This window comes from Xyrauchen texanus, chromosome 27, assembly GCF_025860055.1.
Source record: "Xyrauchen texanus isolate HMW12.3.18 chromosome 27, RBS_HiC_50CHRs, whole genome shotgun sequence".
Lineage (NCBI taxonomy): Eukaryota > Metazoa > Chordata > Actinopteri > Cypriniformes > Catostomidae > Xyrauchen > Xyrauchen texanus.
In genome coordinates this window covers 17,047,626-17,065,156 of record NC_068302.1, presented here as the reverse complement: position 1 = coordinate 17,065,156, position 17,531 = coordinate 17,047,626, and the positions used below count along the sequence as shown (strand labels likewise).

General features: G+C 36.5%; 1 protein-coding gene across 2 annotated transcripts; it reads left to right on the top strand.

Annotated features, from left to right (window-relative positions):
• Positions 1–15,783, top strand: LOC127621015 (syntaxin-2-like). 2 transcript variants are annotated; one of them, XM_052094424.1, is made up of 11 exons: positions 1–492; positions 1,007–1,087; positions 1,242–1,341; positions 4,504–4,578; positions 5,524–5,597; positions 5,699–5,807; positions 11,363–11,436; positions 12,038–12,175; positions 12,283–12,393; positions 14,576–14,727; positions 15,013–15,783. In XM_052094424.1, the coding sequence occupies exons 1-10, from the start codon at positions 463–465 to the stop codon at positions 14,711–14,713; spliced, it is 930 nt and encodes a 309-aa protein (XP_051950384.1). In that variant the 5' UTR covers positions 1–462; the 3' UTR covers positions 14,714–14,727; positions 15,013–15,783. The 2 variants fall into 2 exon arrangements, with proteins under 2 accessions (XP_051950384.1, XP_051950385.1); XM_052094425.1 differs by lacking the exon at positions 14,576–14,727.
• Positions 15,784–17,531: the final 1,748 nt, after the last annotated feature.

The following is a 17,531-nucleotide window of genomic DNA, read 5'->3' as shown; positions in this document are numbered from 1 at the left end:
TGGGCTATAATTTACAGCTGAACACGCAGTAAATAGTTAAACATTTAAAGATATACATATAATATATTTGTACTCGCCTATTTACAGGACGCTGTTGCCATGGTACTACCGCAGTGTTTCGTATAGGTGCGCCCACAGCATTAGTCAGACTCGCAGAGGAGAAATCCGTCCATTGGTGACAAGACGGTGAAATGACAGGATGGAAACTGAACGGACAAAAACATTTTCCTAGCTGGATGACTCCATGAATATAAAACACTTTATTTGTAAGCTGCTGTTGTGTTTTTGTTCTGAAAAGGACTAAGGTCAGTGGTTACTTCATTTATGTGCTTAGTTTACTTTCTCCGACATGCATTCATTTGTCGCGATCTAACCAGAACTTGCAATGGACTTTTACGCGTACGAACCGCAGCGGATGTGCACAATTAACAGAGGATAATTGACTTTCCGAACGGCATTGTTATGAGGGACCGACTGGCTGAATTGAAGTCGGTAAGTAGAGAAGTGATTATTAATAAACGAATCAATCAAACTAGTCGAAACCACATGTCTGTTTACATGTGCATGCACTGCTTTATTTTTTAAATACTTTTTATTCCTTTATATTCCATTTAAATGTAACGTTTTTATTTATTTTTCTTTCCGTGTCAAATATATGTTAAAAACTTGACTTTTTATTTCTCGTTGTTCTTGAATGATTTTTAACTTGACGTGTAGGCCTATGTGTTTCTATTTTTAATAACTATGCCTGTCTATGCACCTAGAATTGCCATTGTGTTTGAATTGTGCTATAAACTTGCTTTACTTCACTGTTAATAGGGTCAATAATGTCACGTTATAGAGATATGAGTGGTTTTAGTCACTGAAACACCACATTTTATACAGTATGAAGTAACTGCCACATACATGCATTGGTTAATAGCTATTTTCTGTCTACTCATCCTTGTATGAGTTTTGTAGTCTTTCCCTATGTTTGAGTCATCATTGTCTTTGTGGTTTATTGTAGGACAGGCAAGGTGTCGGTGAAGATGAGGGTGTCGCTTTGTCCATGGAGAGAGATGTCTTCATGCAGGACTTCTTCAGAAAGGTAAAGTCATTGGTCTTTATGAAATGTGCTTATTATGATTCTTCTCTTTGCCCCTTGTATAATTTTTTAAGTCAATGGAGATGGCTAGTCCACAACTAGTGGTCCACTGACATGTATAAGAGAAGTGTCTGAGATGTGCTCTGCTTTGTTTAAGGTGGAGGAGGTCAAAGGGGTCATTGATAAGATCTCCTCCTTGGTGAATGAGGTGAAGAAGAAACATAGCATCATCCTTTCGGCCCCCAACCCTGATGAGAGTAAGTCACAAGGGATAGTTCACCCAGAACCCTGTATGACTTAGTTTTTTTCCCTGAGGAAGACAAAAGGTGTTCGGTAGACTGAGTCATTATTCACTTTCAATGCATTTTTCCACCCAAAACAATTCATATTCTACCTAACATCTTTTGTGTTGACTCTCCCTTTAATGGCCCTTTAAAAGTCAGTGAAATTTGAGCAAATGGCACAGCTGAAACAAGAGCTTGTTAGATCGCTTTAAATGATTGGGAGGTGCGAGCTAGTGGTTTGGTTGTAGGTTCAAACCTTGCAAGGGGGTACTTAAGATCTAATACCATTGAGCTCTTGAGACTTTATTGAATGCCAGGTTGCTCTAGAGCTGTCCCTGCAATTAGTGTATTGTTTAAAGCAGGGGTGGACTGGGAAGAGAAATCAGCTTGGGGTTTTACAAAGATACTGGCCCAAAAGGTCGTTGTCCTTTTCTGCATATCGCTGCCCCCTTCGGCGTACCACGGCGCCGTTTTGTATAACGCAGCGTCTCATTTCAGCTTATTCCCGGTTCTCCCGATGGACAGTCCACACTTGATTGGCCACTAAATGCTTCGGCCAACTGGGAAAATGCCTGGTATGCCAGATTACCAATCCAGCCCTGGTTTAAAGGAACAGTTCAACCAAAAATGAAAATGTAATTTCATTATTTTCTCACCCTCATGCCACCCCATATGTGTATGACTTTCTTTCTTCAGCAGAACACAAACGAAGAATTTTAGATGAATATGTCAGCTCTGTTGGTCCATACAATACAAGTGAATGGCTGCCAAATTTTTGAAGCTTCATAAAGCACATATACACATCATAAAAGTAATCCATATGACTCCAGTGGATTAATTTATGTCTTCTGAAGGTAAACAATAGGTGTGTGTAAGGAATAGATAAAAATTTAAAACACGAGGGTCTTGGTCAAATAGCACGATGTAAGCACGTTGACAAGAACTGACATGTGAAGTTTAAAAAAATACGGAAGTGCAGTGTTGTTTACAAAAGAGGAGTATAGAGATTCATACATGGATGCCTCATTTGGCTGGTTTGGATATGTCAACAAGGAGAGATTTGTTTGAAGTGAGTGGAGGAGATGCCTCTGACCACTGCATAAGCTGTTTTTGTGTGGAAACAGTATCGCTGTCCATAGGAACAGCTGCTAATAAGGTATTTATTTGTGAATATCTACGCAGAGGAGGCTTATATGTTTATGTAATGCGAGAGGCAGTTTGAACTCCACCCTCATCTATGTGCTGGCTGGAAGCAAACCTTTTTAGTAATTTCTTCGCTTCAGAAGACAATAATTAATCCACTTGAGTCGTATGGATTAATATTATGATGATTATATGTGTTTTTCAGGCTTATTAAATCCCATGCTTCACAATTCCCTACACCGCTTATGTACAGTGATTGGTACATAATGAGCATTGAGCATTTTACATTTGCGTCACTCTGCTGTTGCGTGGTGATTTCACCATTGTCTTTTGATCATTCTGGTCCACACAATAAACAAATAATACTCAGGGCTGTGCTACAAACAAAGACGTTGTTTTATTACTCTCTTTATCCAGCTGCACAAAGCCTTCTAACAGTACAAGACCATTGAATTTCCTCTGCCCAGTTTTCCTACTGCCAGAAATATCACATCCCTCCATACAAGTACACTTCTGAAGCAGCCAGGAAACTGCTGTGGGGAAATGTCCCCTCACATACACTCATATAGATATATATATATATACACTCACTGAGAACTTTATTAGGAACACCTGTACACCCACTTATTCATGCGATCATCTAAACAGCCAATCATGTGGCAGCAGTGCAATGCATAAAATCTATCAGATACGGATCAGGAGCTTTAGTTATTGTTCACATTAATCATCAGAATGGTGAGAATATTTATTTCAGTAATTTCAACTGAGGTATGATTGTTGGTGCCATATGGCCTGGTTTGAATATTTCTGTAACTGCTGATCTCCTGGGATTTTCTAGAGTTTACTCCGAATGGTGCAAGGCTCCATATTCAAAACAACAGCATAATTATGAGTATGATCTGGCTGTTTTACGACAGTTCAAACTTACGTTTTAGACACAATATGGCCAGGTATTTTGGCTAACAAAAATAGTGCAAAACGAAGCCTATGCAGGACATGCAATACATAGACGGCAAAGGACAGTCTTGATTGCTGAGACATTTACAAGCAAAGCGATACAAAGAGTAAAGTTTCCCACTGCTGTTCTATATACATCTGCCCTATCAGAACATCGCTTGTCCAAACTGATTAGAGGTCTAGAACTAACTGTGGTATAATGCATAATATCAAACAATTCAAAATGATCAGGCCAGCTATAAGGGGTCTCTATCCCATTAAAAGTTGGGAAACATACCTTCTAGGGAGTCAAGTTTGGGCATGCAATTAATTTGTGATTAATTAAGCATGTGGCAGTGGGGAGGGGGCTGTTACTTGGAGTTTACATTACCATGTTTGGCACATGCAGAGAGGAATGTGAGACAGAGATAAAGACATCTAGGAGGGTGTGAGCGTATCTGCTCCTTGCTGGGTTTTTTCTACACACAAGTGTAATATATCTACAGGAGTCAGTGTGTTGTTTTTTTTTTTTTTCGTTTTTTTTTTCTTTCTTCCAAGAACATTTGTATAATGTAACGATCCATTTGGGGATTGTGCTAACGTATGTACAGTGTTTTTCCTTCCCTCGTAAGAGACTGTCAACAAGGCCATGTACCGTCACATTTCCTTTCATGTACCAGTCTGTATTTAAATTCACCCATATAACACAACACATTATTTTTCCAACATGACATGTCCTATTGTAGATTGGGCTTTACCGGGGCAGTATTTTATTTAGAATTGTTATTTGTGATGAAAGAAAACTCAACTTTTATAATCGACTGTTTCTTTTTTAAATCTGTCGTCTGTGCATTGTACATCAAATGAACATCAGGCCCTAAAATAGCCCTTTTATTTTCTGTTTTGAGGCCAACTGTTGTTTCTAAACTAACCAAAGCAAATTTACACAGTAATGTAGCAATCTGCAAGCCTTTCAACAGCATGCAGTATGTGTTTCCGTAGAATGCTCTAAAATCTCTCATCCCTAATATGACTAAATATGAATATTGCTTTCAGAAACTAAAGAAGAGCTGGAACAACTCACAGTAGAAATCAAGAAACATGCCAATATTGTCCAGACCAGTCTCAAATGTGAGTAGAATGTCATGCATGAGTAAAGATGAGAATATGAGAACGGTTCAGAATTATACTGATACATGAAAAAAATTCAACTGTGGGATGTGTGGGATAGTGTTATTGTTTTTTTTAGAAAAGAGAGAAATGGTTAAAGGGATAGTTCACCAATAAATGAAAATTCTCTCATTTATTCACCCTCATGCCATCCCAAATTTGTATGACTTTCTTTCTTCTGCTGAACACAAAGGAATATTAGAGGAATATTTCAGCTATGTTGGTCCATACAGTGCAAGTTAATGGGTACTAAAATTTTGAAGCTCCAAAAAGCACATAAAGGCAGCATTGAAGTAATCCATGAGACTCCAGTGGATAAATTCCTATCTCCATAAGGGATATGATAGATGTGTGTGAGAAACAGATCAATAAAATAAGTCTTTTTTTTTTTTTTTTTTTTTTTTTTACTATAATGTCGTCATCCTGCCCAGTAGGTGGCGATATGCGCAAAAAAATAAAAAAGACTGTGAAAGTGGAGATTTATAGTACAAAAAGGACTGAAATATTGATCTGTTTCTCACTTGCACCTATTATTTAATTTATGAAGATATGGATTAAACCACTATTTCTTTTTTGCTGCCTTTTTATATGCATTTTGAAGCTTCAAAGTTTTAGTACCCATTTGCTTGCATTGTGAGAACCTCTTCTAAAAATCTTCACTTGTGCCAGCAGAAGAAAGTAAGTCATATACATATGGCATTGCATAAGGGTGAGTAACTGATGAGAGAATTTGGGAAACTTGTTTGAAAACATTCATTATGTTTGCAATTTCGTATTGGTTGACACTCGTGGCGCAGAGATGACACGCGTCATCTTTAATAAAGATTTGGACATGTTTATTTTTGATACAGATGTTAAATCGAATGGCCAAAGAAGTGACTGAGTTCTTCCCTAATTTCTCTTTAGCAATGAAACGGAGTCTACCTCCAGATGACCAGATAAACTGTGCCGCAGTGGATGTACGCATTCAGAAAACTCAGGTGTTGAATCTCTCTTCTTTTTTTTTCTGTCATCCTTCATTGTTATGTTTTCATCTCAAACTTATCCCTCCCTTGTTGACTCCCTCTTGTGTTTTTTTTAGTACTCTAACTTGTCTCGTAAGTTTGTGGAGGTGATGACGCAATACAATGAAACCCAAGTGTCCTTCAGAGAAAAGAGCAAAAGCAGGATTCAGAGACAGCTGGAAATCAGTGAGTCACACACACATATCTTTGTACATAACGTTTGCTTACTTATAAAACCTGTAAACTAGACTTTTTACAGTTGTGTGTTGTCCGCTTCAAATAGCTTTTGGGTTCCTTGTCATTTATTATGACAAGAGCACTAAACATTATAAAGCAGATGCCCAAATGTGTAGTAGCCATCACGTATTCTATTGCCTTATAGACTATAGATTATTGACAGTTTTAACAAGAAAACAGTTCCTTGAAGATTCGCAATCGTAAATAAAAAGAAATGTGAGGGTTGTGGCTTTAAGTCAATGTCCATTCAATGATTGACTGGAGTCTCATTAATTCTTTTTATGCTACTTAAATGTGACTTTTGGACCATTAAAGTGCTGGCACCAGTGTACTTGCATTAGAAGGTCCTGACAGAGCTGAATCTTCTAAAAATCTTAATTTGTGTTTTGCTGAAGAAAGACAGTCATACATCTGGGATAGCATCAGGGTAGGTGAATAATGAGAATTTTTATTTTTGGATGAACTATTCGTTTAATATATGCCGATAGTTGCTAATAGTTTTTTTTTATATATATAAATATATCCTCCATGTTTCTCTGTAGGTGAAATCAAAACAAATACATGGGGATTTGCTTTATCTAAATCAGTGGTGTGTGGTGGACTTTTGAAATGAGTAGGGAAAGTGCTATCTCAGGGTTAATTTATGTTTTGTTTTTTGTCCAATAAATGTAAATGTAAATTTGACGTTTTAATAATTTTCAGTTGAAACCCATACAGAAATCTTATATCTTAATCTTAATATTATGTAAAACACATGTATGTTCATGTATGGTTTTCACTGATATAAAAAGTCACATACTTGTGCATGTATGCAACAACATGTATTTTAAAACACTACAAAAAAAATGGCTGTTTTCTTATATATGTAAAATGTTCCCAAATCAAAGTGTCATTTGAATATGTTTCACCAAATATATGAACTATAGTTTAAAAGTTCATGGCCATATATCATATTTCTGTATGGGAAGGTCATTAAAACAAATGTTTTGATCGCTCCACAGATTTCATATTAGCAAACTATAGTTTTATCAAGTCGTTTAGGACATCTACTTTGTGCATAACACAAGACATTTTTCCAACAATTGTTTACAGACAGATTGTTTCACTTTTAATTGACTATATCACAATTCCAGTGGGTCAGAAGTTTACATACACTAAGATAACTGTGCCTCTTAAGCAGCTTGGAAAATTCCAGAAAATGATGTCAAGCCTTTAGGCAATTAGCTTCTGATAGGCTAATTGGAGTCAATTGGAGGTGTACCTGTGGATGTATTTTAAGGCCTACCTTCAAACTCGGTGCCTCTTTGCTTGACATCATGGGAAAGTCAAAAGAAATCGGCAAGAACTGATTTCTGATAAAAAAAACTTGTGGAAGTCCGTTTTATCCTTGGGAGCAATTTCTAAACTCTTAAAGGTACCATGTTCATCTGTACAAACAATAATACACAAGAATAAACACCATGGGGACCACACAGCCATCAAACCACTCAGAAAGGAGACACATTCTGTCTCCTAGAGATGAACGTAGTTTTGGTGCAAAAAGTGCAAAGCAATCCCAGAACAACAGCAAAAGATCTTGTGAAGATGCTGGAGGAAACAGGTAGACAAGGATCTATATCCACAATAAAACGAGTCCTATATCGACATTACCTGAATGGTTGCTCAGCAAGGAAGAAGCTACTGCTCCAATATTGTCATAAAAAAAGCCAGACTACAGTTTGCAAGTGCACATGGGGACAAAGATCTTACTTTTTGGAGAAATGTCCTCTGGTCTGATGAAACCAAAATGTAACTTTTGGCCATAATGAGCATCGTTGTTTGGAGGAAAAAGGGTGATGCTTGCAAGGTGAAGAACATGAAGCATGGGGGTGCTTTCCTGTGGGAAGGACTGGTGCAATTCACAAAATAGATGACATCATGAGGAAGGAAATGTATGTGGAAATATTGAAGCAACATCTCAAGACATCAGCCAGGAAGATAAAGAACAGTCAGAAATGGGTCTCCCAAATGGACAGTGACCACAAGCATCCCTCTAAAGTTGTGCGGCTTAAGGACAACAAAGTCAAGGTATTGGAGTGGCCATCACAAAGCCCTGACCTCAATCCGATAGAAAATGTGTGGGCAGAACTGAAAAAGCATGTGTGAGCAAGGAGGCCTACAAACCTGACTCCGTTACACCAGTTCTGTCTGGAGGAATGGGCCAACATTCCAGCAACATATTGAGAAGCTTGGGTCAAATGTTTTGGGTAGCTTTCCACAAGATAAACAATTTAAAGGCAATGCTACCAAATACTAATTATGTATATACATTTCTGACCCACTGGGAATGTGATGAAAGAAAGAAAAGCTGAAATAAATAATTCTCTCTACTATTATTCTGACATTTCACATTCTTAAAATAAAGTAGTAATCCTAACTGACCTAATACAAGTAATGTTTTCTATGATCACATTTCAGGAATTGTTTAGAGTTTAAATGTATTTGGCTAAGGTGTATGTAAACTTATGACGGCACTGCCTCCTCTGAGAAAATGCCACTGATCAACATTTTTCATCATTGACAATATTCATCTATATTTTTATCCTAACTTCAATGCATATTTTGTTGTTTTGATTAGATAATCAAGTGTTCTAAATTGAAGCAAGTGTGTGCAAAGAAAAATGTTACATGCATTGTGTCTCCAAATTATTTTCTCTGTAATTTTCAAATAAGAGTCTCTTGTGTGTTTTGGGCTTATTTTTAATTAAAAGTTCCACATTATGCTCAATCTTCATTTCTTTCTGCTTAATATTTTGATTTTGGTTGAACAATAAAATGCATCTTAGCCTTTATGTCTGTAGCCATCATAGTAAGGAAAGACAAAGACAGTTTTTAACATTCTGTTAATCGATTTGAAAAACTAGTGGCCAATTAATCAGTTGTCTTCATTTTCAACCACCTTAGATATTGGTTTTAGCAAAATCATATATCAGTCGACCTCTAGTAGTAAGGCTATTGACAATAAAATAATAATAAAAAAAATAGACAAGCCCTTCAATGTGTTCAACAGCAACTATCTGTTCCTGGTTCAGAAAAAAAAAGTGTTATTGGTCGTTTGTGTGCTGTTTTATGTGTCTTTGTTGTGTAGTGCTCTACAGAGGTTACCTTTTGGTTTGCTTTAGAGTGAACCAATAGCCTTGCATTGTTATCATGCTGTAAATGAAATATAATTTAAGTAATGTGTGGTCAGTCATGAGGGAAATATTATGAACAAATGTAGGTGTTGCCCCTTGTTTTGGAATTGGGTGGGACTTTTCTGTTTGACTCGGTGAATCAGTCCCAGTGGGAGAGACTTAATGAGGTGATTTTTTTTTGCTTTACGACACATGAGATGGAGCAGGTTGACACAGGAGACTGTAAGGCAAGCGTTACCTGGGCAACAGGGCTCCTGGGATCCTCCCGTAACTCTGTACTATTGGGCTGTGGCAGACTGTTGCATGACCGGGATAGTGAGTCATAAATCATGTGACCATCGCATTTGCATAAAGATCTAGTTACATCAACATTACGTTTAAATAAAAAAATCCCTGAAATTAAATGTGTGTTATTGTACTTTGCATCAACGATTTATGTAGCAAACAAATATATGAATTGATATTGTGATAAGTCAAAGAGATGAAGGAAGATTATTGAGATGCTCAAACAGTTTGTCATATTTTGGGTTCAAATAGTGTATAGTGATATGTGCCCTGCAGGGAATCTTTAGCTAGAGCTAAACTCTGGTTGACATCAACATACACGTTGGTATGTTGATGTCCTCAAACTATAAACACTGGATAAACTGCGGCTCTTTAAAAAACATTTCTTTGTTGGTTTGAGAATCCCAGAAGTCTGACAGCAACGTTGGCTCATCCAATGATGCCGGTCTTGGGTGGGACTTTCTGTTTGACTCGCCAATGGCAGACAGAGGAAGTGTTCAAGTAATCGGTTTGTAAAGTACTTTTTGCAATTTTGTTTAGAGGTAGAGGTGCTAAAATCACACATACACCACCTTAAATACTTTTTGCAAGAAGTTTCAATATGTATGTGTATTGGTCACTGCTTAGGGGCCATAATGAAATAAAGTGTGTGTATATTCCAGCGACCTTTACATTGGTCTCAGCCAATGTTTTGTTCTATCCCATTTTCCCAGCTGAATCAATACGGTCCGCAACACACACTTAGGAAGACTACACACACACACTCTCTTATGTGTAGATGTACCAGCACAAAGTACACCGATCCATGACACAAAGCCAAACAATACAAATGGACTAGCCTATTAGCAATTGCTGGTCACCATTTCATGTTTACTCTTGACTACATTGCGCACATGAAACCATTCAACAAGTGAATAATGGTCTAAACAGGACCAGGCAGTTTTCTAGAAGCCTATAGATCAGGGGTACTCAACTTTGGAAAGCCGGGGGGGCTGGAAAGCAGGATCCATTACCTTGAGGGCTGCGCCATTTTTGTAATAAAAAAATGTTTTTTTATTACATATTTTAATTACTTTTTAATATTAATAAGGTGAGCAGAATACACTATATGCTGTTTAATACATCATGGACACGTAATTAACACAAGTAAAATAAAACATTGCATATAGATATATTGCAAAATTCTTGTAGAAGTGTTTTTTTTTTATTTAAATTTTTTTTAAAGATCCACAATTTCACAAGTAGACCACATACTGCAGCAGAATACACCACAAAAAAAAAGACAAATTTGAGAAGTCTTTTTTTTTGTTGTTGATGACATATACTGTATAGAAAGATGATGATCTGTTCTGTTGTCTCTGTCAAAGATTGTCATGACACACTGGACGCCTAGTGAACACACACACACACCAGAGATACAGTGCCCTCAAAACAAGACAAAACAGACACTCCGTTAATTTGCGTTATGGCACTGACAAGCAGGTGTGGAAGAGAGACTCTGCACATACATGCTTAAAGTGACTGAGCGCGTGCAAAAACTGTTATCAACACAAACTGCAGACTGACCCCACAATCGTGTTTTATAAAGTGGCTAATAATTCTATTTATATTCGCTGAATTGTTATTTAATTCATAATTTTTTTTTCCATTTGCCATTTTCTTTTTCACTATAGCAGTTCAGCAGTTTCTCAATAATGAGAATTTCTGTTTTCATTATTGGCTGTAGAAAGGCTCTAGAAAATTGACACCTCAAAATTCATACACATTCAATCATTTTACGTGATAACATCACGAGGTCACCTGTTGATTATCATGTTCTGTGAGCAAATGTTTCTTTTGAATCGGTTCTTATCAATTAATTAGTCAAACCCGTTAACAAATACGTCTGAAGATCCTTCAGACAAATAAGTCTGAAGATCCTTATCCTGCAATCAGTGACTGGAATGGCCATGGAAAATGTATTCTTTAAAGCGTGTGGGAACCCTGCCTGGATAATGAGCGTTGCAGTTATTTTCTAATCTTCTACATTTTTTTTTAATCTTGTAGCTGGAAGAATCACAACCAATGAGGAATTGGAAGAAATGCTGGAGACTGGAAGCCACTCTGTGTTTACTTCTGATGTGAGTTTCCCCTCTCAAAATTACACCTCCAATCTTAATTAAACCTTAAACGCATACCTCAGGTCTTTAGTGACCAAGGACCTTATTCCACCCCCTGTACCTCAGTTGTGCCCAAACCTCTTTAGTATTCCTCAATCTCTGTCATAAATTGTGTAGCGCATGCCAAAATAAATAAAAAAGGTTTGAGGTATTTATTACAAAAGAAATGAGTACTATATTCATACAAATAACTACTATATCACGTTGATTTTCTGTAAAACAATGAATTAACAACTTTTTTTTTTGTCTACTAACATTTCTTTAATACTTTAAATAACAGTACAACACATTGCAGAGACCACAAGTATATCCCTCACAGCTTCCTCCTTATTCTGGTCAAAATTTAAAGATAGTGCTGCAGTGACCAAGGTCCATGTTGGCATGACATGAGCAACACACCTTTTTAATTGCCTAGATCTAGCACCCTCTGGTGGCTTTTTCTGGCATTTTCTGTAATTGTCCTTTTAATGTAAGTGCTGTAATGTCACTGTCTCCAAATTCCTCCAGATGTAGAAGATAATGACAAGTACAATATTTTAAAGATCATCTACTATGTTTTCAGATCATCTCTGACTCCCTGATAACTCTTCAGGCCCTTAATGAGATCGAGTCAAGGCATGAAGACATTTTACGGCTGGAGTCCAGCATTAAAGAGCTACATGACATATTTGTGGACATGGCCATGCTTGTGGAGACTCAGGTACAGTGTGTGACCTTCGTGCTTTGCCCTGATGTCTTTATTGTCATTTATTCATTTTCTAATTCATTCAGAATGTTTTCCTTAATTTGCTCATTTGTGTTGGACAGGGTGAAATGATTGACAACATTGAAAAAAATGTAAATAATGCTGTGGAATACATTGGTAGTGCTAAAGAACAGACCAAGAAAGCTGTGAGGTACCAGACACGAGCCCGCAGGGTAAGAGAAACTTGAAAGGATCCAGTTGTTTTTTAATTTTGCCTTGCTTGGCAGTTACAGTTGCAGGAAAAATTATGTGAACCCAGTTAAAGGTAAAAATGTATGAAAATCTATTCATAAATCCTGGGCTTTTACAAAGTTTCTGCAACTGTAAATTACATTTAAAGTGTGTACATATTCCAGATAAGTCATTATGTTTTAAAATTCACTTTTAAAATTTTTTTTATTATATTTAAACAATTGTTCATTATGTTTCAATGGATGTTCCAGATACTATAAATGCCTAAGTCAGTTTTTCCCAACCTTTTTTCTGTCACGGCACACTTTTTACAACTAAGAAATTCTACGGCACACCACTATCCCACATAGGCTAACCATCATCAATATTTTTCCTTTTCCATGTTTTCTGTCCATCTTATTAACGTGTTTCCTTGTAATGTTTTTAATTTGGCTATGCCAAAAAAAAAAAAGTCGCATACAGTGCTTGCATTAAACTTTCTCATCGTCTGTCATTTTGATAGATTTTCTTTTAATAGATTTTGAAAATCTATTATTACCCATCATTTTAATTGTCATATTTTACTGATAATAAAACATTTAATAGCTTTTTATTTTCATTCTCATTTTCAATCTTAATCATGAACTTACAGGACGAGCATATAGCAGATTATGCATTCATTTATTAATGAAGAGGACAGATGAACAACACATACACCACACTAAGCAGATGAATGTTTTCAACCCCGCAGTGACCGCAGAGACCACTAAAACATGACATATGAACAACACAATAACAAAAACAAACACGATTAAAATATGAACAAAGCACGTAAAAATTTACTGAACCGAACTAAATCAACAAATCAAATCTTCCTCTTGGTCCGCATTGACTTAAACTCGCCTGTGCGTAATCAAACGCATCAAGGGAGACTGATGCTGAGGCAATTGCCATTAGATTTTGTGTCTTTGCCTCGGACAGACGACTTCTCATGGCAGTTTTCGGTTCTGGGGGCTGAACCCAGCGTCAACCGCCGCATCACCCTCCACATGACGAGTTGCAGAAAGCGTCGCAGAGGGGTGATTTTATGAGTTTGCTATGTAAAAAAGCAGGAGATGTGCACAATAAACATTGAAAACATGTATTTGGAAAAGAGAAAAAAGCTTCCAGTTGTTTTGATGGCAGAAAGAAATAAAAGGACTCGTTTATGTTTAGGTATTAATTGTTTAAATTAATTTACATTTTCATTTATGCATTTGGCAGACGCTTTTATCCAAAGCGACTTACCAGTGCACTTATTACAGGGACAATCCCCCCGGAACAACCTGGATTAAGTGTCTTGCTCAAGGACACAATGGTGGTGGCTGTGGGGATCGAACCAGTGACCTTCTGATTGCCAGTTATGTGCTTCAGCCCACTACGCCACCACCACTCCAATTAATTAATTAAATAACGTTGGTCTCTTCGTAAACGATAAATTAATATAATTTAATTAAAATAAATTATGAGACATTCAATGTCTCCACAAACAATTTTTAAATATTTCTTGTTGCTTTGTATCTCAAAGATATTATTGGTGAAGTAAAAACGTGTGTGTGACAAACACTTTGGTGTGACGTCACTTCATAGACTTCAATGTATTCTGCAGCACTGACGCGAGTCATGTGATGACTCTTAATGCATATAAATATCAGTCACTTTTGCACATTAATCATTTCACAATCACAAAAAGTGTCTGATTATGGTTTTAAAACAGCGAATTTCTCCGTAAAGTGAGGAGTTTGTAACCCAGAATTTATTATATATATTTTTTTTTCATGCATTTATTTATTTTGTGGAATTTGATCATTTTCCATGGCACACCTGACAACCTTTCACGGCACACTGGTTGGGAAACACTGGCCTAAGTGATGCTGCTTGTTTTATGATGATCAACACATTTATTATCATGCATCCCTTTATGTTAAAGGAATCGTTTACCCAAAAAGGAAAATTGTCATTATTTACTCACCATCATGGCATTCCAAACCCATATGACTTTCTTTATTCTGCAAAAGACAAAAAGTTATATTTCAAAGAAAAATAACATCAAACATCAATAATATCATACCTCATTGGTTCATGTGCATGTTTTGATTTTAATGTCACATACTAGAGTAACTTTCTCTTTTTTGTCTTGTACAGAAATACATAATTCTTGCTCTTATTATTTTGGTCGTGCTTCTTGTGGTTGCACTTATTGTCGGCTTATCTGTGGGCCTGTCTGCTAAAACCACCACTAACTCTGCCACCACCACCTCTGCTGCAGCCAATCCTATTTAACCATGGTTTCAAAGGTAACACACATTCCCCAATCACTAACAATGTTATTTACTTTTACTTTATCATCTCAAACCAGTTTTTTAATGTGGTGACAGAGTAAAAGAAATGTATTCATTCAAATTATTAAAAGCTCTCACTTATGACACTTTATTTGTTTCTAACAAATAACATGAAATTGTTGCACATGCTTTAGCTAACACAAACAAAATTAATGTTAAAATACATATTCAGTCTATTTTTTTGTATGTATCATGTACACTGATTTTTTTTTTTTGTCTTTGTTGATTTGTTTGCCTTAGAAAATGGTCTATCTTGCCATCTGTGCAGTGCTTGTCATCCTATTTGTCATCATCATCGTTGGAGTTTACATTGATTAGTCACATATAGCAAAGAACTGTGTGAAGTTACCGTGCCTGTGAACATTTGCAATATTTTGCTGCGTGCAAAATGTCCAAACTCCTTTTTGAATATGTATGAATACATGAATAAAACTTTATGACCTGTGAATTGTGAAGAAGTTGGCACTGATTTCTGGTTCAAGACCTTACTTTTTGACAGATAGTCACTTGATTTAAATGCTTTGCCACTTCACAACAACGAGAGTTTTTTTTTTCACAATATTTTATTTATTTAAAGCAGCGAAACTGATTTTTGCACAATTGAGTAAGGTTTTGTAATATTCTAACATGTAACCTAGGTTACATTAGTGCCTTGGTAGATCTGACTGAGTAATGTGGAGTCAAACACTGTCCAAAAAAAGCGCACTTAATAAGATACCGGTATATATTTTTGGCCTAAAGAAAGTATCCTTAGAGAGAACATTTTAAAAAAAATAAAAGAAGAAAAAAGAGGAGAATGTTTGTACTCAATTATCAAGAGATCATCATTTATTTTGGCTTACACGCACTAGTTTGACAGTGATGTTTGGAATGAAAGCACATCCCCCTCTGTATTGAACGGCTTGCTCCACACAATATGATGTCAGATCTATAAGCAAATAATTTTATGTTGTTCCTTTTGTCTTACATATGACTATCTGACAGGAATGTAACTATGGAATTACAGACAAATTTTCACAGTGTATTGTCGAATAAATAGTTGCTTACTGCTTATCCATCATGGTGTCTTTTTCTGTCATTAGTTTTTCATTTCTGAATTATTCATTCCAAAATAAAATAATAAAATGTATTTGAAGTGAGATATATGCAGGCACGTAACATAACATTGTGAAATAAAATCTGTGCAACATAGCATATCGGATACATTATTTTATGCATATGACTATGACTGCATTAACAAGACTGTTGGCAAGGTTGGATGGGCCCTGTCAAAGCAGTTCACAAACTTCGGTGTCTCGCACAAAATGAAGGGTGCTGATCAGCCATCGAAGTATGGATTAAACCATAATGTTGCTATATAGGGAGAAGTATTCCAATAGAAATATTCTAAAATATATGAGAAATACTAAACTACTTGTATGCCAGAATTTTTCAAAATTATGTATGATCATTAATATGTATGTAAAGGGTAGAAGCAAACTAAAGCTAAAATTAATTGAGTGGGTCTTTTGAGTTGTATATGAGGACCGTTATGGTGATATTTTAAATTTTTCCCTACTAAAATAAGTAATTTTATATATATATATATATATATATATTAGACTCAATCATGTATTTTTTCAATAACCTACTCTATTCAAGATTGAGAAATATTATAGATTCATCAAGAGGGAATGACTCTGTGTAGGGTAGATTGTTGAGATCTAGTGTTTTTTGTATTGAAGTGAAAAGGAAAGATTGGTACTACACAGTTCTATGGCAAAGGACGGAACAAAGATGTGGTTCCCAGTCATCCAGAAGAATAATGCTTTGATACATTTTAAGCAAATAAGGTTATTCAGTTGAAGTTACAGTAGTGAAGTTTTTTTAATTCATTCATTTGTGTGAAAATTTTATGAATGAATTTTTTATCTGTTGCATTGAAATGTAAATATTTTTTGTTTGGTATAGAAGGAATTAATGAAAATGGTTGATTTAAAATGTCATTATAATGAAATGGCATGTTCAATTTTGAAAAACACTGTTCATGATAAAAACTTTCACGTCGGGCATATAGTAGATTATGCATTTATTTATTTATTTATGAAGAGAACAGATGAACAGCACAGAGACCACACAGATGAATGTTTTTGCCCCGCAGTGACAGCGGAGGCCACTAAAACTGACATATGAACAATGTAATATTACAAAAAAATTTATACGATTAAAATATGAACAAAGCACGTAAAAAGATTTACTGAACAGATCTCAATCGACAACTCAGATCTTCCTCCTGGTCCGCATTGACTTAAACTCGCCTGTGCGTAATCAATGCATCAAGGGAGACTGATGCTGAAGTAAATGTCATTAGGCACGTGCTGAGCGTGGTATGCCATAGCTATGGCATCAATGATCCAGCGGGCGATCCTCTGCTTGGTGACAGCGCTTCCTTTCCGCTGTCTGCCAAAGCAGACAAAGAGCTGCTCAGAGGTTTTGAAGCTCTGTGTGCGATCCAAATAGATGCGTGAAGCGCGCACCGGACACAGCAATTTAAGGGCTTGGTCTGCCTCCTCCTGGGGCAGCACTTGCATGCTCACCACCTGGTTCTTGGGAACATTGGGCACATAGCCTGGTCGGGGTCTCAGGATCACGTGAGAGTAGCACGGACCGAACTACAGGCACGTTTCACTGACAGAAAACACTTGCTAGTCACCTATCTTCTTGATGGAGGCGCCTTCAAACAGGTCAGCACCGACTGGGCGCACTCATTCGTGAGACGT

Excerpts from the sequence above, each read along its gene's own strand:
- LOC127621015 (XM_052094424.1), top strand. The coding sequence starts at position 463 with ATGAGGGACCGACTGGCTGAATTGAAGTCG. Across the intron at positions 1,342-4,503 it reads GGCCCCCAACCCTGATGAGA|AAACTAAAGAAGAGCTGGAA; the intron begins GTAAGTCACAAG and ends TATTGCTTTCAG. Across the intron at positions 4,579-5,523 it reads TGTCCAGACCAGTCTCAAAT|CAATGAAACGGAGTCTACCT; the intron begins GTGAGTAGAATG and ends ATTTCTCTTTAG.